Genomic DNA, 21911 nt, shown 5'->3' with positions numbered 1-21911 from the left:
GATAAATTTTAAACTTTTTTTTTTTTTTTTTGGTTATAACAAAAATAAAAAAAATTGTTTATGTCTTTGTTGATTATCGTACTATCCTCGATTGTCAAAAGTAGTGTGTCGTTTGAAAGTTTAAATAATCTAAAAATGTCCAATATTACGTATTCATCTAAAACGATTGACAACAGTGCACGTATATAATAATGATTTAATTATAACTATAAAAACGTGCCTGACAACAATTTTCGTGGCTTAACATAATTATAACTGAACGAGTACCTACCTTTAAATCGTAACGAAATAAATAAAACTCAATAACATGGAAAATGCGAATTTAAAGAACAAATATATTTCCGTTGTGTATATAGGTACAACTGTACAACAAATTTAATTAAAATAAAAAATCTTCTTTCAATGTTTTTTTTTTTTGTTTTTTTTTTACAGTAAGAAAAAGTAAAATATAATAATAATTCTCATTCACTGTGAGTTTCAAATTTAAATAAGGTCATCAATTTTAATTTTTACAAAGAAAAGTAATTATATAATAAAAACGTTGGGCATATTATATTATGTATAATTTAATTCTACTTTCATTAAAAAAAAAAAAAAAAAATACTATACCAACTCAATTTTTTGTTTTTTATATTTGAATATTTTTGGGAATTATATTATTAGATTTATCTCTAATACATAAAGCTAACATTTTAAATACAAATTAAAAATCAAATCAAAAAATTCTGTAGTATCTTAAAATGACCATGTTGAAATTAAAAATTGGACAATGAACAAATATATAACAATCAAAAATTTTTTAAATCAAATTGAAACAATATTATTTAATATTTTTAAACGACCTTGTTAGAACTTTAAATAAAGTAATGAATAAAAATAATACAAAGGATTAAGTTTAGAAAAACTGTAATGAATTGATCTCAAGGAAACAATAATAATATTATGATTAAATAATGTTATTATATGTGCTAAAAATATAAAAAAAATAGTTAAAAATAATAATTTGAACGGGATTCAATAACGGGTTAACCTCGGCGTGATTATAAAACAGTGCATTATTATTATATTATTATTATCAAAAATTTAAAAATCATTTGAATCATTATAGATGATTGTAATATATTATGCAATTCTTTTATTTAATTATTTTCAAAAATAAAATCAATTTTTTTAATTTTCAAGTATACAAAATAGATCCTGAAAACCTAGTGAAAAATTTGGTTTCCTGGATATTATATTATCATAATAATATTATACATGTTCTAAAATAAAACAAAATCAGTTCAGATAAGAATGGCTTTACAAAAAATCTATTGTTTATCATAGGTATATAAATTACTATTTACTTCAAAATTTCCAATAAGAGGATATTATTTGTATAGCTGTAATTAAATTATATTACATAGTAGAATATAAAAAATTGATTTAAAAATAAAATAAAAATGTAATGGTAAAACAAATAAATTTAAATTATCTTCATATTTTTAAATGTTATAGTGTCATACAATTGAATATTATTGTCAATACTACAACATTGATAACCTTTCAACTGGAAATAATATTAGCCAATCCATTTTAAACCAAGATAAGCATAAATTATAATCTAACAAGTGAATATTAAAAATGAATTATAAATCCAAAAACATTTTTATGGTTTCTGGTTCAAAAACTGGTTTTTTTTAAATTTCTGGTTTTGTGTACAAAACTTGATTTAGTTTTTTCAGGGTCACGCTGATTTCAAACTTAGCTAAATACCCGTTCGGATTTCTTGAGAAATATTTTCGTGCGAAACAGGAAACGTTTAAGGAGTAATTAGTATCTTTTATTATAATATACCTACATGTCCATTGTCCATATTTTATCATTTATCAGTTATATAAAAAACTACTGTTTAATCCTCACAAACAAAATATTGTACAATTTTTATTATTATTGTTATTGTTTATTATTTTTATTATTCGTAATATATTATTTAGTTTTATCATAAAAGTTGTATGAGACACGAAAAAACAAATTACTCGACATGTATTATTTGTATAGTCGATTCATAGTCGTATTTGAAATATTTCAACTCTAAGTAAACGTTAAGTTTATTATTATTTTATTAATGTAGTCTATTTCCATTATTATTAAGAACTCCATTTACTCTGCATATTTACTTATTGAACGTATTGGTCTGAATACTATATAGGTACTGAGTACCTGGTACTCTACTGCTAAAATGAAATAATCACGATTACCATTATTAAATATTAATTAATTCAATACATATATTATATCCAAATATTCAATTCTAACGATAATCATAACCGGTATTTGTATGATATTAATAAACACAATAAATTATTAATGTACAAATTATAGTTCTATATAGAATAATACAAAAATTATATAGTATTATATATTGGACTAATATTCAATGCTACTGTGACATTTATTTTAACACGTGGCCTCTATAGTAAAAGAGCTGCACACTATGTCGGAGAATTATTGTTAAATGGAGTGAAAGAAAAACAGATCAAAGAAATCGCTACATGAAATAGCTAGTGTACACATTCTATCGTAATAAGATAGATTTTGCGTTAATAATTTACTGCCCCTTTTGTGAATAACCTTTAAGTCAGTTTCACGGAAATTGGAAATATTTTCGATTTCCATCTTCTTGGTACACCAAATAGTATATAGTTCGTACCTAGAACTTAGAAGCCAGAGTTCAACTACTCATAATCATATTAAGAGTTGTATAAATACATTACAGCAACAAAAGACAAAAGATTGGTGAGAATAATAATATGCATGTAATAATGGTAGTATTTGGTTATAAATTATTACGAAGGAACTATATCCATTCTGTGCATTAATCAAACAACTTAATTCTAAGTATTAACATTTTATAAATAATAATAGTCAATAATACATTGTGTTAATGTTGTACATAATTTTCATTTATAATTTTACCGTGGTTTTTTAAGCTTTTAAAGTATAATTAATAATAATGTTTAAAAATAATAGCGTTTGGTACTGACAACGTATTATATATTTTAATTTAATTATTTTATTCTACACGACTGTTTATGTTGAAATTCTCAACATTTACCTTCCGATAATAATGTGAATTGGCAACTAGGACGGAAATGGTCTACAATATGATTATCTCGTAGGCTAATGAACAATTTAAAAATTGTATGGGAACTGCGGCTATAAAGATTTCGGTGTTGGGAAAATGATATAGTAATAGTGGTGATTGGTGAACAAAACAACCACACGAATTGCTATACATATAATTTATTCACTGTATATAGTCACAACCATAGTCGACCCATCTTAGTTTTCCATTAAGGTCAATATCATCTTTGTGGGAGGAGGCTACTTACTACTACTCGATGGTCTCTATTCTTTTTTTTTCTCTTCATATTTTCCTTTTTAAATATTTTTTAATCCTATGCAAATTTGGGACAAATACCCTTTGCTGAGGGAAGGCGTTTGTGAGGCGTGTTAATAAAAGATAAAGGGGTCATCGCAGCAGTATTTGGGTACAGATTCCTGTTTGGATAGATTGGCCGGTGAGTGTTGGTAAGTAGTGAACGGGCGGGGTTCCGTGTCCCTGGTATTATGCAAAAACGACCCGCAACCGCTTTCATATTAATGATAATATAACTTTGGCCTGTTGATAACGATAATAATAATCATAAATATTCAGTGGTGGTAGGACATAGGACGGTATATGTTTACTCTCTCTCTCTCGCTCTCTCTCTCTCTCTTTTGTCCATATACTAATCTAATTTGGGTAAAAGGTTTCATCTATGTATTTTGACAATCTATACTCACCCAATTTCCCATTTCAAGTAAAGAAGTAGAAATTGTGTAATTTAAATTTATTGAATTTTTGAAAGAAAAAAAAATCAATTTTAATTTCATTAAAATTAAAAATTTGGAAAAAAGTTTCGTATACACTATAATATATAAGTATAATAATAGTATTTTGATACAAACATAAAATATAATAAATACATCGACATGTTATGTTTTACTTTCGATCACGGGATTAAAGAACTAAGCAAAGACAATTGAGTTATTTATTTTTGGTTCAATCTGTGTTTTGTAATATATACACATCGACAACTATATCAACTTTCGACCCGAAATGAGAATCGTGTACGTTCATTGTTTGCTCAGGACTTTAGTTGAACTTAATAGTGACTTATTTGAAGGCGATAATTAACGTGAACAGGTTGTTGTTGATGTTTGTAGATCTTGTGTGTCAATATATATAAATCTACTTCCCCCCAACTACCACCACCATCATCATCACAATTAAAAGACACCTAGGGGTTAGAAAATCCATACTGTGATAGATATATAAATTATTTCGAATCTTTCAGATTTTGGTTCATGAATAAACTATTATATTACAATGGATAGTATAACATAGTATTGTATTCCATATCTCTAGAAAGTATAAAAAGTTTACTATACTACATTTATAATATTTGGAAATTTACTATTTAGATCAGAAATATAGCCACATATACTTAACTTTAACATAGTCTTACATATTTCATACAAACGCAATCATTATAAATTATTGAAAAAACAAAAACGTAAATTTACTAGGGCAACATAAATTTCAATTTACGTGACAAGTGAGCTCTAAAACAATAATTCCCGTTTCTTTGAAGGTGAAATCACGTGAAAAATAAAATAACTTAAAACAATTTTATATCATCAAATAATTTACAAAACCCGACTTGCAGATAATATGGTGGGTAAAATTTATAATAAAAAATGAAAAATAGTTCAGTCTACTCAATAGTATAGTTGTTTAAAAAGTTCCAAAAACTCGAGAGGAATTTATAATAAACGGATGAAAAAAATATAAGGACACAATATTATTATTTTTTTTAACTAAATTTATCAGCTAAGTATACCATTTGTAACATCCGATATAATAACTCATTATTCGCATGCTGACAATACGTGAACATTATTACTTTTAAATCATTTTTATTTGGCTTATGTTGCAACACCAGTTTTTTTATAACAATAAAAACAGAAAAAATTAGATATGTTTTAAGTTACTCGTGGGATTTCGAGGAATGAAAAGAAATACTTTATAGCAAGTAACGAAATATTTTTTTTTCTCCACAAGGAAATATTAAAATAAATAAGACTGTTTGTAACAAAGATTATTGGTAGGCAGGTAAATTTTGAATGCACGTATAACATGATACTATGATATTATGATAACATTAAATAGAGGTTATATGTATAACCTCTTCATCGATGAATATAAATATAATATTACGAGTATACTGTAATTTATATACATAAATTCTTTTGATCGAATTGTATGGCACACTGTGTCACGGCGTGTACGTATGCGTTATGGACAACGACAATGATTATTATTGTGACTGTGACTGAAGACGTAATAAAATGTATAAAAAAAAGCAACAAAGAAAAAAGTTGACAGACCGTTTTCACGAGGACGGATAGGAACAAGACTATAATAATGGCGTTTTATGCTAGTCACACATAATCACAACTGTATCTTCTATTTTCAGATGACGAAAAAAAAATTCAGAACGATAACGTTTAATATTGTATCATGCGTAAACTACAGATACAGCTCGCAGTGATGTTATATGAACTTCGTAAAGTATAAACATTTGTATATTTAAAATCCAATATTATGGTAACTATAGGCAACTTCTTAAATAGTCGGTTAAGTTCTAAACAAGATTTTTAGATTGCATCAAAATAATATGCGTATTAGGATGCAACACCCGCATATGTTGTCTCTGTCTTACAAGTACGCAACATAGCAATTTTACGCTCAGCAGATCACGTTTAGCTCCGTTAGTTTAAAAATTAGAGTGAATTTACCTATGGTAAAACTTGATGGTTAGAACATAATTTATATGTTTGTATATTGGTTTTTTACGATTATTCAGTTTTTAAGTGTGTTATGAGCATTTTTAATTTACGGTATATTATATACGCATAACTTGCTAAAAACTTAAACTATCATAAAAACCAACATATAACACAGATAATGTTCTTACCATCGAGTTTCATAATAAGTCGTTTCACTTTCAGTTTTTAAATTAACGGAACTAAACGTGATCTGCCGAGCGTAAATTTGCTATATTACGTAATTGTAAGACAAATAAAACACATGTGGGTGTGACGCCCTCTTAAGAAAAAAAAAATCAAATGACGCCACTTGATATATAGCAAATGGAGTACCCATCGTCGCACGGCTGAATAAATTTCAAACGCCGAACATATTATGTTATGGCGTACAGTAAGATTATTTTACCGTGAACTATAATGCGACATCTCAGCAAATGTAAGACATTGTTGTTATGTAATTTTTTTCAAATGATCAAACTTAATATTTTTCTACTAAAAACTATGTAAATACAACTTAAAATTTTACAAAAACAAATTTAATCCCTGATATTATTTTCTATGACGAGTTATCCCACGATTCACGATAGAAAAAAATCACCATGTATGCGTATAAATAGATACGATGACTGAGTGCAGGTGAGAATGTACTCTGTATCGTAGTGGTAGAAGAGTATTGCAACTTCCGCAACGACCGACGAATAACAATCGTGTAAAACAGTGTTTCATGTTATTCCCGAACGTGTCGTAATTTGACATTTTCGCACGCGCAAAACCTCTTGTACACGTTATTTCGGCACTGTATAAGTTGTGTACGTATGCATGTTTTGTTTGAAAAACAGTGACAAAAATACTGAATCAACTCGGATGAGAAAATGCTGTGTAAGATTTAAATTACTGCAAAAACTTTACTCACAATATATTATAATATTAATGATAATTATATTTATACCGTCCATAATTTTGAACTCACGCCCTTTAAAATAAAATAATATAAACCATAGTTTTATTTGCAAAATAACAAACTTAAAGTGATCAGACAATCAGCCTTGCCATAAATCGCAAAAAATACTCTGTAAATACAAAGTTATAATAAATATAATTGTATAAGTGACATAACTAATGGTAACTCGTGTTTAAGGAAGATCTATCTACATTTCCATTTTTATTAATTTATTAATACGATTTTTAATCAATATTTTCAAATTCTATTATAATAGATAGATCACTACGTATCTTATATTATATGTCTTAATACACGAAATTTAATAACTCAAAAGCCACTATTCAATAAATGTATTATAGATACATCACAATTTAAAAAAAAAAAGTCATCTGGTTATCAATTCACAGAGAAAAGGGTGATTCTTATTTGAAAAAAAAGAAGTTTATTTCGTCACAGAACACTTTTTAGATGGTATAATAAATTCAAGTATTTTAAAACATAGTGTTTTATATGTACTTAGAATCTAAAAAACCAGAATTCAAATAAATTCTTTATCAAAGGAAAACATACAGTGAATCTAATTGGTGAATCACCATGCAGTGTTAACCGATTATACTAACATAAACGTAAAAAAATATTGTAGAATTTTGTCTGCTAATAAATTCGTTATTAATAAAAAAAAATACCAGAAAATTATATATATAAACGAGCTTTGTGCAGATCACTCAAACAACGTTAACCTAACCCGTCTATTGAGTTATTATTTCTCAGCAGACACAGGCTTATAGGGATTCATTGTTGTGTTGAATTTTATTTTCAATTTATTTGAAGATTAAAAAGACATTGGCAGAAACGAATATCGTGGATTGAAATAGGTACTACATCGGCGCGTGTTTGAGTAATCTCCTATTCCACAATAATAATTCCTATATACATGCTCTTAGACGTAATCGTGGAAACAAGACGTAAATGATGTGACGAGACTCAAATACTTCTTATCCGTAGCAAAATGCGTGAAAAATAAAATAATGCAGTCGATTACCGGTATATATAACGTGGTTGATGCGTCTGACGTATTTTTTAACACGTTTACAAACCAATATAAGTAAGTATAATAATTAATAAGTTACTATTTTTTTTTTTTATAATATACTTAAATGAAATAGAAAATTGCCTTAGGTACAAGTCCAATTGAATTTCACCATCAGATTGCCATTTAAACATAATATTATTTGTATTTTATATATGTATTATTATTACGTTTTAAGGAAATTTGTTAAAATTCAATTATTTGTTTATTCTATATCACAAATATTATACAAATTATACAAAAATTATGTTTATTGCATTTAACAAAACAACTTTTAACGATAAGCATCGGTGATGGGAACAATAATAGTTCTGTGTATATAATATTTAATACAATATATAAATATATACATATAATAATATAATATGTTCATTAAGTGCAAAGAGTAATATATGATCAGAAAATCTGTAAAATTATACAATATGTACCACATTTTAATTAAATGTAGAAATAATACAACGGACAATATAGAGACTAAACGGTCTAAACTAAGTAAATACTAAATTGTAAATTATATGTATGCGATTTGTGTAAAAATATAAATTATACTGATAATAAAAATGATAAATATTATATTAACTATTTCGCCTCAAAAAATACAATAATATAATATTATAGTATACATATGATGTAATTTCTATAATAATTAAAAGTAAATTACATCTTAAGATCCACAAAATAATATTAATATCGTCAATAGTACAAGATTAATTCACTTAAGTTTTACCAAAGTGGCATTTTGTACAACGCTAAAATACAAATGAAGTGTAAACAAAGTACGTTAATCGAGGAAAAAAATTGTTAAGATATAATATGTAATGTACCTAAAGTATTACACATATTATCTCATTGATTATGTAATATGTTTAACACATTTGCCGTTTTTATACTAAAAATCTCCATAATTAAATATCTACATAAAATTTTTTTTACGAAAGGTCGGTACATTGTTTTTAGACGAGTGGTGTATGCAACAATAATAAAACCAGTATGTTTCATGTTAAAAAAAAACATCAAATTGGAATAAGACTACGCGACAGCATGTTTTGTAAAATATACGTTTATTCCTAAATTTTAATTTTTAATACTATACTTAGGGCAAAGCTACACACTATGACAAGTTAAAAATTTAAAGTTGAGTAGAAAAGTTACTTTAAGGAACTTTCTAACTCCACTAATTCATTTAAATTGATAATAACTTTGTTAGTTAACAATTCGAATTGTATGCATACAATTATCTAATTTAACGTGTTAAAACAAAAAGTAGATTGTTGTTTTTTGTAATCAATGGAAAAATCTCAAAGATCCGTAAAATTGGAGACTGCCTACTTTATATAGATACGAATATAAGATTTTTGAGGAAGAAATTAAGAGTTTATCGATACATATTGGTTCATCGAGTGAGGAGTTGTATGGTACGTTTTACTACCAAGTGAAATCAATAGTGACCAATAATTTATTTAAGTTAGATAATAATTATTAATTTAATGAACAAGGTTAGGTATGAACATATACATTTAATAAATACGTATAATATATATGTACCTACTACATGATGACGTTCTGCTTTTAAGGTTCTTATTTTTTATGAGGTTAATAGTCCGCGTCTCTATATTATGTACGGAAGTTGACAGAAGACCGTGTCGCACATGAACGGAAATAACCCGACGGGAGGAAAACGTTTTTCTATTTTTTCACAACCTAACGTGATAATATTATCAAATGTGCTCGCAGCGATTTCTTGTTCCGCCTAGCGATATATATTATATATAAATAGTAATATAATATTATATAATATCTTTTACACCATTATTCTCGCTGCTAGCTCCCATTCGAAACTTTAACGCAATTTAATGCGACGAAATGGTAATAAAGTTTTTCCCGTAGGCTTCCGACATTCGCGAGTGAAATCAAAAAGAAAAAAAATCACGATTTATATGTACTTATATATATATATATATATATATACATATATATTGGATAGATAAAGAGTTTGTATGTGTACACTACGTATACAAATAGCTTACGGGTCTAAAAGTTCTAAAGTACCGCTTTTCGCATTTTTTTTTTTTTTTTTTGAAAAACCGTTTATTTACGCGTTTTATTTGTTAAAACAAAAAATGATGAAAAGTAAAATCATAGACATTTCATTTAATCAACTTTTTTTAATCTTCAAACAATTTGTTATTCTGACGTTGCCGTCAGGCCATTGACACCTACGGCGTGACCACTTATCGGTATCTTATATTATATACATGCAATTGTTACATATTTGGTAATAAAGCCTAGTTTCATGTGATTAACCGCTTTTCATAAATTTATTTATTAATAAATAGCTGCTAATAATTAATAGGTTATAGCTAATAAGCTAAGCCCAAAAATATAAAAAGATACACAATTTTGATTTTTAATTATGTACTCGTGCATATAATAATACATCTTACGATTTAATAATCATGATAATAATAATAATAACTGTAACATAAATGTATACTAGAAAATAATTTTCAACATGATAGATAAACAAATATATTAAATTTGAATTTGAATGTTGTTATCTACATTGATAATAGACATTAAACATCTTAATAGATATACTAATTAACTAATTGCATATAATTAGTATTGGATTTTGAATATAAAATGATGCAAGAGAATTAAAATAATATTTTGGAATTTGTAAATGAATTAGAGATGATATATAACAGGAGAATAAATAAAATACGATAGCAATCCCAATAATCGAATACGTAATAACTATAACATACGTCTACAGTTTGCTAACGAAGCTAAATGTGATTGGTTATGACAGAAAAATAATAATAATAACAATAATAAGAGTATAGCATAGAATGTTCAATAAGAAATCTTCAAAACTTAAAAACTTCAGCTGTACTCTATAAAGCTGATGAGAATCACAAGCAGTATGCGGATCCTAAATTATTGAACAATATTCTAGAATGAGTCAAACTAGAACACATAATAATATATTTACCGAATATTTTAAGATAAATTCCTTAACAAATCTCACAGCAAACCCAAAAACTTTTAACTAGCATAGCATATCAATACGAAGGATATCGAGATCCAATGAACAGTTGAACTTAAAACTTAGATTTTTTACATAACCCTATCATGTTGAAGTTAAGAACGCAAAATATTGGTACGTTAATAAATAGTCCAGGATATCAGTTCCTAGTAATATGTTTAGGCCGTAACCTGAAAAAAATCTAATACCTTGAAGTATTTAACTAAATGATTCAAGTTGTCATAATATAGTTGCCACTGACAATTTGTTTTATTCAAAAAATTAACTCCTACATTATAAAGCTTCATGGCTTCATATCGTTAGAAATCAAAATAGGCAACCGTGGTGTAAGACATGACAAGTATTATTGGAAAACAACACCAGTACAAATGAATATGAGCGAACCACCTGGAGTACATCAAACAACACTAAAATATAAAAATGCATCAGACTTTACAAATTTACCCTTTTAGTATTTGTTTTATAGTAACGATTTGAATTATGGAAAAAGAAACTCAATTCAACCACATTATCTAAGAACTTAAAGATGTACGCTTTATTGCAGTCTGTGTAAATAACATCAGCCTAGCTGTGACTTATTTTTGAAGGATTTATACACATGATGACTAAACACTTAAATTCATACTTATAGAGAAAGTTATAGAGAAGCCTTGTGAAGTATCAAACTATTTATCCATGCCAATTCTATGCTGATTATTCTAAATGGCTTGAATCCATTTAAAGATCAAGGTTTCAAGTATTTTTGTGATTTTTGAAAATTAGTATGTATTTAAATTAGTATGAAACAAAAGATTACGTTGCCTAGAGCTTAATGTAATAGAAATATGATTTTATATATGCCTATAAGTAGTTTTATAACATTTTATTTTTTGTATTATGAATTAGTAACAAATACTTTTATTTTTTAATTTTGCTCATTTTATAACATTTGAAAGTTAGGAAAGTTTTGATCATATATTATATCAAAGCATATAATTTTGGAACTTATTTTGCATATTTTTAAATGACCATTTTTTATTATTTTAAAGCTTATAGTTAATTTATTTTTCACATATTTTATGCAAAACAATTTGTTTGATTATATTAAATGAAATTATATTATAAAATACCTTCATTTTTTTTCCCATTTGCAATGTGTTGTTAGTGCATTTTTTAATTCATTTTGTGTAAAATTAAAATTAAAATAAAAAAAATATATAATATTATAATATTAATATTTTGATTTTTAATTGGTTTTTATAATGAATCTTATTCATATACTCAGTCATAGTTAATAACTATTATTATTACTTATTCCGCAGAACCTTTATGCTCTGTATACCTACAACTGTCTACAACTTACGACATCTTGTGTGACACAAATCCGTTCATTTTCTTTTCCATTTAAAAATACGAATAGAATTAAATATTAATTATGATATTTTTTCGATTAAAAAATATTTATGATTATTCTCAAGAATTCTCTCCAACCAGAAAATTGTTCTTAAAAATGCAAAAAAATAACGCTTTACAAATAAATAATTCAAAATCGTTTTTCAAACAATTTTTAAAGGATTCATTACGGGAAAAAATATTTTAAAAATAAAAACAGACTCACTGAAACTGATGTTATTATTTGAACGCAGATACTTGCATAATATTAAATAAATATATTATTACATGTAGGAATATATTTATTTTAGTTAAAGTTATCTTTATCTTCGGTTATAACTAAGCAATAATAATGTGATACAAAGTTACCAATATGTTAATTATAATAATAATAAAAAAAACCATACAAAATTTAAGTGTCATTCACTAGTACTAAACATTTTTATGACATAAGTTTTGTTGACGTGATTTTAGATTAAGAATAGCTCTTACTTTATTATAAAACAATGGGAATGATACTGCCAGTAAATATAATTTTACAAAAACTTTTGCTTCAAATCTCAATATAAAATAATGTACTTTTAAATTAATCTCGAAACTTTTGATTTTATAATCGCATTGAACAATCAAATGGTATAATTTTCGGTTTTATAAAATACTATTTTAAGTTCTTAATAATATAATTAAATTTTATGATTTTTAGCAAATAAAAAATGATGATTTTAATTCAGTAAGTACAGTTTTAAATATAATATTCAAATATAATTTAATCATATTTTTATTTTTTATTTCCTATATTACAATATACTTTTATTTAATTTTTCTTCTATGGCGTACATAAAAACAATTATATACTTGTACGAAACCTGTTCAATTCTAAGACCCATTTATTTCAATGAAAATTGTTGTCAATTTTAAGTACACTTACATATTATTTGTATAATATTGTATTTATTATACATCCGTGAATGCCATACTAAAGAATAATGTTATATGACACAGCAAATAAATAAATAAATAATTTTAAATATACATTATAAACATAAATTATAATTACTAATTCATTATGTGAATTATTATCTCTACACAATCAGAAAAAAAAATTATTAATATTTTAAGTTCAAATTTAATTTTCTAATATTTTGTAGTTGTCGGATAACAAAATATATCACAAGTACGAATTTTAGTTTTTATAATATTGTGAAAAGGGTATTTGGAAGTCTGTAAACTTTCCTTTTTCATAATTATCAGATTAGTTTCAAAACTCAAAACAAATTAGTAATAAAATACTTTACATGTTCGTTATATTTGTGGCATTGAAATCAAAAGATATAATTCATACTATTTTAATTAGTTAAATATCACAATTATGGAAATGAAACTGAAACTCCTAAAATATCGGAATTGTTAGTTATTGGATTAGTTTGATAAACTTCCTTCGGGAATTTGTAATCATGACAGTAGTTCTCTAATATCTTTCAAAAGTTAGAGTTGTCTCTGTCTGTGTTCAAGTCCTTAAGTGGTAAACTTTTCAAAGCCTCAGTCAAAAGTTTAGATTTAAAACTCTAAAATTGAATTAATTTTTTTTGTTTCGAATACAATTGTAATTAAGTTACAATTCTAATATTGACCTCATTCTGAATGATAGCTAGTTAAAATAAATACGATCATTTTATGATTTTAAATTTATTGTTTTGTGTTTATTTCTTGGCTAATTATTGCTATTGAACTCGAGTTAAAAGTTATAAAGTAAACATAATTTGTGTAGTAAAATTATCATAAAAGAATAATAATAATAATAATTTTTGTATGTAATTTTTTTTTTTTTTTTTACTTACGGAAACAACACCCAGTTGGCACTAAACTCCATGCTATATCATTACATAGCACGTTAAGATAATAAACCATTCATTTATCTACGGATATAGGATGGTAACATTTTTATTAGACTGTTTTATCTACAAACGAAGACCATAGAGAACTGTTTTTAAAGTGTAATGGTAAAAATAATTATTTTGAAATATAAATATCGCATTATCGTCATTTAGACCAGTATGCTTTAAATTTTCTATGAACGTATTACTAAATAAGTAATCACTAGCCACTTATTAAAATTGTAATTTGTTTATTAAGTTGCTCCAAAAGTCTAAAATATAATAAAACCATTGCTTCAACATATCATACTTATGAGGGATCCTAGTTAAACCACTCTTCATAAATAACAAACTGTCAACACCCCCCTCAGTCCTCACCCGCCAAAAAAAAAAATAAATAAATCGAAAAAGTGGCTACGCCACTGTCATATGTGATATGTATAAAACGTATTTTTAACAAATTCTAAAATCTAAAATATTGGTTTTATGTTTCATCGGTTAATTCAAACACCATACGATTTTCGATAAAAGTTCACGGCCGATCCCTCGGGTTACGATAGTTAAATAACTCTTTTTCGGCGAGAAATCCCAGCTATATAGAGAACTGTCAAAACTATATTATATAGAATTGACGTTGATCGAGTTGCATTTATTTAGTTTTTATCAAGCTCGTATTTGTTTAAAGGTAAAAAAAAAATGATCCATCTATACGAGCGTAAAACATCACCCCATTGAAAAACATCCCAAATACACAAATACACTACTAACACATTGTACAACACTATTTTATAGTAGGTAATAATATAATATAAATAAATCCATATAATAGTGAATCATAACTAAATAATTGTATTATAATATGTAATACCCAAAAATAGACCATGCGCTTAATACATAGCATGAACTGTTAGAAAGTATCAACATACTAAGTGGAAATATTGCGTTTATGCATACATAAACGATATCTGTAAGTGTTGGATAAGTCGGTCGCGTTGTTCAAAGAAAACGATATACACCTCCTCTGAGCATATATTATAAACTCGTAGAAGTACGACAGCACATTATGGTACACGCCTACGTAATCGTTGAAAATCCCTGCACCGGATCTGAATATATGACGTGTTCGTTATAAGTAAGTAGCGTGATCAAGGGAATCCACTCCTATTCACCCGTATACTATTTGATGCTAAATTTGTTATTCCACCGAATAAATTTTTACTCGATTTATTCACTTATCTAAGTGTTATAGTTCCTATCGTAGTTAATTCAATTTTAAATTATTCATGTTTAATAATTGATTGAAAAATGAATACCTATTGAAAATATTGGTCATGCGATTAAAAATAATTGTATTTAAACTGTTTAAATTGAACAAATTCTTAGCTACCTACAAAAGCTTCGTATCTATTCGTGTATAGCTACAATGTTGTGAAAGAATACATTTTTTCAGTTTGGCCTAGCAATGTGGGATAACTGTACATATGATAAACTCAAGCCACTTGAGGTACTACAAACTCTTGTAAAAGATTATGTCTTAAAGGCAGAAATTAATAGATTCCACTTTACTGAACTATAAAGAACTTTTAAAGGTCTACCATTGAGATACCTGTTGTACAAACTTATTTGACATCTTAAATCCAACCAAAATCTAGTCTTTTGCCAGTAAGTTTACAACAAACGAGAAAACATGTCATATGACTTTTGTGTATGGTTCACTAAAATGAATATAAAAAGATTTCTCGATTTGTTTGGGTTCAATATACATTTTTTATTCAATGCCAAACTATATAAAAAAAATACCTATTTTCAATAATAGAAAATAATAAATTTATAATCTTCATCAAATAAAATGTATACTACTAACAAGTTGTTGTATATAGGAACTGTATAATCAATGTATCTACTTATTTAAAAAAAATGTGTATATATAATATATATAAATATTATTATTGATAACTCATTTACAACACCACAAGCATAGATAATAATAAGGGTAAATTAACGAATCGCATTGAAATTAAATCTATTACAAGTACCTATATGAGTATACAATATACTCGGTTTTAATGAATAAAACTAAATAATATTTAGCGAGAAACAAAAAAAAAAAAAAAAATGTTTTTACGATAATAAAAAATACTGCAATAATAATATTATCGAACTTACCTTGTTCGGCGACTGCTTGCTGGCAAACAGCACGTCGTACACAGCGCACACAGCCAAAACGGTAAGCCCAGTCTCTTTGGCCAGCATAGACGCGGCTGCCATGAGCACGGTGGCCGCCAGACAAGCCCATTCCCGGACAGCGCAACACTCGGTCACACCGCCGGGCAGGCCGTCCAGGTCGCTTGAGCACGTGCCTAGGCCCAGCGCGGCGAAAACGGTGCGCACCGCCGAGCCCAACCGGTACGTTCGGCGATGGCAGCCGGCATCGCAGCACACGACGCGCCGCCGCGGATCCGGCGTCCTGTCCCGATGCCGGACGTGCGCCGTGTAGCACAGGAATGCGGCCAGGTAGAACAGGCAGGCGAGTAGGTCGGCGCGGCCCACGACACCGGCCACGGCCTCGGCGTGCACCGGGTGCACGGCGAACACGGCGGCGGCGGCGGCGGGCCGGCGGCCGGGCATCAGAGTCCTGTACACGGCGTACACCAGATACGTGACGGCGCAATGGAGCAGAACGTTGGACACGTGATAGCCCTTCGGGTCCAGGCCACCTGTCCAGTGGTTCAGTCGGAACGAGGCCACGCACAGCGGCCGGTAAGAGCCGTGCGAGCTGCTCGACCCGATCGGCGTGCCCCAGAAGTCGTTGGTCCAGATGTCGGTCAGCGGTGCGGCTCTCGTCACGTCCGGATTGTTGACTATCGCCCGGCTAAAAAATCATATAAAGCAATAATGACATTATATATTTAAATTTCGAGTTAACACAGTATAGTGTATAGTGTATTGTAGATTGAGGATGACAAAAAAAAAAATCATCTGCTTACAGGCAAGTTCAAAAATAGGTTTTATCTAGACTATTATATAATAACATTATTATTATCCGTAGATAATATTAATAATAATAAACAGATAATTTCAATTTTTCACATATCAATAACGACATAGTTATCTATACTATATTATGTATGCTGTATATCGTGACTTGTCCGAGAACAACGAACAAACATAAAATACATAAAATTGTCGCGAGTCTAAACGAAATTTATGTATGAGCCACCTATAGAGTAGTCTATAAATACAAAAAAAACGTATTTAATTTAAATGTACACATATTAAAAATATATACTATATATAATAATACAGAACTTTATTTATTACATTTAAAATTAAATTTTCAAAAAAAAAATAATATACTACATTATTAAAATGTATATTATCGTATATAATATGCGTTCAAAATTTCAAATAAACGAATGGAGCTCTAGAATCTATACTAAAGGTTTTTGTGACGTAATATAATACAGACAAGTATATTCTTTGCGTCTATGCGTTTAATATATTTTACAACGGATATAGTAAAGTCAATCTTGATAATAATTTGTTATCAACGATGAACCGATGAGCTTTACAGTATGAGTAAATATTGACAATACTGCACACGTGTAAAACAATAAAAATAGAATATTTAATAGGCAATCCAATTGCGCAACTCGTTGTTGTCTAAACGTTTTCTTTTCGAATGACGATGCACCGTTGAAAATAATTAGACGAGATTTTACGTTAGGGTATTTGTCAAATTTACACATTACACCAAGGACACCCGTGCACATGTATAATTCGATATTATTTTGAGGTTTTGAGTTGAACAAGTAAATTTGTTATAACGATGTAAAAAAATATCTCAAAATAACCTTTATTACGAACATACCATATCTACTTCTTAATAATTTAATACATGCATAGCACGAATAACACGAATAGCTAGATAAAAAAAATATGGTATTGAAAAAAATGTATGAATGAAATAAAATACAATGGATATAATGTTTTATAATATTTAATACGAGTAGGTACCTAAGCTAACAATACACAGTATTAGATTTTGAACGTGGCAATTTTTTTTATTTTTTTTCCTAAAACACCTTTACGACTTTACGAGTATAAAACGATGTGGCGAATCACGTTTGTAATCTCAATCGATATTATCATCGTAATACCTATAATAATTATCATAATTTTTAATATTATTAACATAATATAATAATATTATACAAAACGACGGATTTAAAAATTGGAAAATCACAGACCGTGTTTGACATGCAGTCGCGTCATGTTTAACCAACCGGCAAAAGGCGTGGAGGGATGAAAACCAACCGATTTCATACAATGACTTGACCGTCTTGGAGTTTTTTGGAAACCACCCAAAAATAGCCAAAGAAAACGTTCCAAAATAATGACGACACGACACGGTAAGCGAAAACGTGCTGCACAAGATAAATCACGAATAGGAAATGTTATAGTGATCGTGTGTCGGAAGTATACCGTACACTCGTATGGTGACGCGTGATCCTAACGTGAAAGGATATTGTTCATTACTCTTGCGTTGTGCATAATATTATGCACAAACAAAAAATATATTGTATCACTAATTTGAGATATTCATTTATTTATTGTCATAAACACCGAAAAACGATCTGTGCAAGTAAGAGTTCGATGAGAATATAATATCAATGGTCGATCCGAGCCTAATGATTTAGTGGGTGAATTTTAATTTTTCATATTTTTGCATATTTGGTACATTTCTAATATTATCGTGTATACTTTTGCGTTTTTCAACAATATAATGCATGTATTGAAATTTGAAATAAAAATAGTATTAAGTTAACTTGTATACACGGTATATTATAATATAAAATATTAAATAATATTATATAATATACCGTGCTTGTATACGATTTCATCATTTCAAAAGATCATAACTTCTGTACAGACTTCGTTAAAAATAAATAAACAAAAATGATATATTAATATTATAAAATACTATATAGGTATATCTTACGTAAATACCGTAAATATAAAAAGAAAACAAATCATTTAATATAATATTATTAACAACTACGCGTATTTTTCGCTATAACGCGCTATAATAAGATAAAGTTACAATAATCTTTATCGTCGATAAATCTCGATAACGAAAAACTTATTTTTATAATACTAAGAAATAAGGATACTTATGTTTTTGTATAAAATAATAAATTATCACAAATTAAAAGTTATATTAAAGTATTAAATTCTATTTGAGAGGTAATTTGAAACATTTTTATATGACAAATTAATAAGGGGATTCTGTTTCTGGCTTTGTCTAATAATCGCGAGACATAAAAATATTCAGATGTATTCTTTGCCAAATGTACGCAGATTGATATAGTGAAGTGATAATAAACCTGAAAACAGATTTGAATATATCATTAAGTCTACTTGATATAGACTTTTCCGCATTTTTTATGTTATCGCCTTAAATCGAAAAAGAAAATTTATTAAAAATTAAAAATTGTCATTTTTCAATTTTGAAGAAGTTATAATAACAATAAAAAAGAAAATGTAGGAAAATCGACTTAACAAAAAATTCAAATCTGATTTTAGATTTCTTATCATGTCATTAAATCAATCGTACCGATCATTACATACGTACCGTCTGGAAAAAAAATTCGTTTAAATTTCTATGTTCCACGTGTGTTCGGCAAAAATAGAAACGATCGGTATCGATCTTTAATGTCGTCATATAATTACAGTAAATATCCATGATAGCCAAATAGCCTACTATGTTCCATATCATTCCGCATATAGACTTTGATGAGCTGCTGTAGAAAAATAACGTTCTACTTGATAGATTTAGTTTTTTTTAAACTTTTTTTTTGAGGGGGGATTAGGACTAAACCGCTCTCACACTACAATAGCATTATATTGTGTGTCTGAGTGGTTATGATACAAAGTATATAAACCGTTAGAATATATTTATCAGTACCGTTTTGTCTGTAAAACTGTAAAATATGTTGGTTATGAGTATGTATAAATTAAGCCATGTACCTTTACTCTATATACTTCAAAATGTCTCGAGAATTTAATAATAATGCGAACATTCGAGAAACAAACAATCCGAACGTAGCGGAGACAAGTGCTTGTGCAGCAGTGAATGCGAACTTGTTAGTTGTTTGTTCGTTATTTAAGTGGCACAAAGTTCATTTTTATTGTACTTCTAAGAAAATTCGAGTGTGTTATACTAAATTGAATGAACTATATTAATATCTAACGAACTAATTATTCGACGATCAGATAACTCAACTACTACTACAGTTACTACAAATATATCATCAGTGTGTTTGCACACAAAAATAATTGTTAAAAATTATGTATACGATTTTATCATTTCAAAAGATCATAACTTTTGTATAGACTTCGTTAAAAATAAAAAATAAAATAAATCAACAAAAATGATATATTATTCTATAGAATACTATTAATATATATATAATATATTAATATGTATAATATATAGGTATTATAATATTATAGTATAACTATAAGTCTTTATTTTGCTTAAGCTTCTTCAAAAGGTTAGCTACATCGTGCTGTTTAATTATTTTAATAATCATCAAAGTATTTATACACAACTATTTTGCTTTAAACAAGCATTATTTTAGTTTTTTTTTCCAATCAGTATATCAGAATAAAATCAATTAATAGATAAAGAAAGAAATTTTAATTTTTGAGAATTATTACTATACGCTTTTTAAACTCAATAACATGATGATTGCCAATTAAATATCACTTAGACTCGAAAATATTCATTATCGCTTATATAATATAAGACGAATCTAAGATCAGAATAATTAAACGACGAGACAAGGACTTATAAGTTATAATGAAAAATTCCAATAGTATTCAAGTAAAAATGGCTTTGAGTTTCATTTGAGTATTTTTTATTTTTATTTTTTCAACTTTTTTATATTATTCTTTATTTCTATAAACTATCAATAATTTATACAATTATATATAAATTATATTTATAGTTTAATTTCTGGATCATAATATTATTTATTTTGTTTTCTGTACATAATATTACATACCTACTTCTTCGATTTGAAATTAATTTTTACATCAATATTTTTCGTATTACTAACAATTATAAATAATAATACTATTATAATACTTATATATTTCAATGTTATTGTTTATAACACGTTTATATTTTCTTTCGGATGCGTCGAGTTTGGTAGTTAATGATTATTCAGTTTTATTATTTATTTTTTACATCACATTCGAATATCACCCCAACTACAGTAAATAAATTTAGTTATTCGATTAAGATGTTATCGACCAGAACCTAAATAACTTATTACCCAACCAAATTTTGAATCTTTCGATTTTACGATATTCTACATTTCTACCAAACACGTATAGCAATTTTATAATCAGAACGACATAATATTCAAATATTTAATGGTATTATATATTTAAAAATTATAACAGAGTACATTAAGACCAAGGTTAAGACTTCGATTACATAAGGTGGTTTCAAATGGATTGTGTTCTATATTAAGACGTTAAGTTTTTCCACATACGTTCTGCAATTTTTATTAACATTTTATCATAAATTCCATACATTCTAATAATTTGAATTATATGATATTTTATAGTTAATAGAATTTAATATTCCTATCTTTT

General features: G+C 27.3%; 1 protein-coding gene across 3 annotated transcripts in view; it reads right to left on the bottom strand.

Annotated features, from left to right (window-relative positions):
• The window catches only part of LOC132929856 (protein O-mannosyl-transferase TMTC2-like), a 285751-nt gene that overhangs the window by 181550 nt on the left and 82290 nt on the right, over positions 1–21911 (bottom strand). For all 3 annotated transcript variants that reach the window (XM_060995466.1, XM_060995465.1, XM_060995464.1), the window contains exon 3: positions 16410–17115. In XM_060995466.1, the coding sequence (XP_060851449.1) occupies positions 16410–17115 (706 nt within the window). The remainder of the gene's footprint in view (positions 1–16409; positions 17116–21911) is intronic.

This window comes from Rhopalosiphum padi, chromosome 4, assembly GCF_020882245.1.
Source record: "Rhopalosiphum padi isolate XX-2018 chromosome 4, ASM2088224v1, whole genome shotgun sequence".
NCBI lineage: Eukaryota > Metazoa > Arthropoda > Insecta > Hemiptera > Aphididae > Rhopalosiphum > Rhopalosiphum padi.
This window is presented reverse-complemented; position numbering and strand designations above follow the sequence as displayed.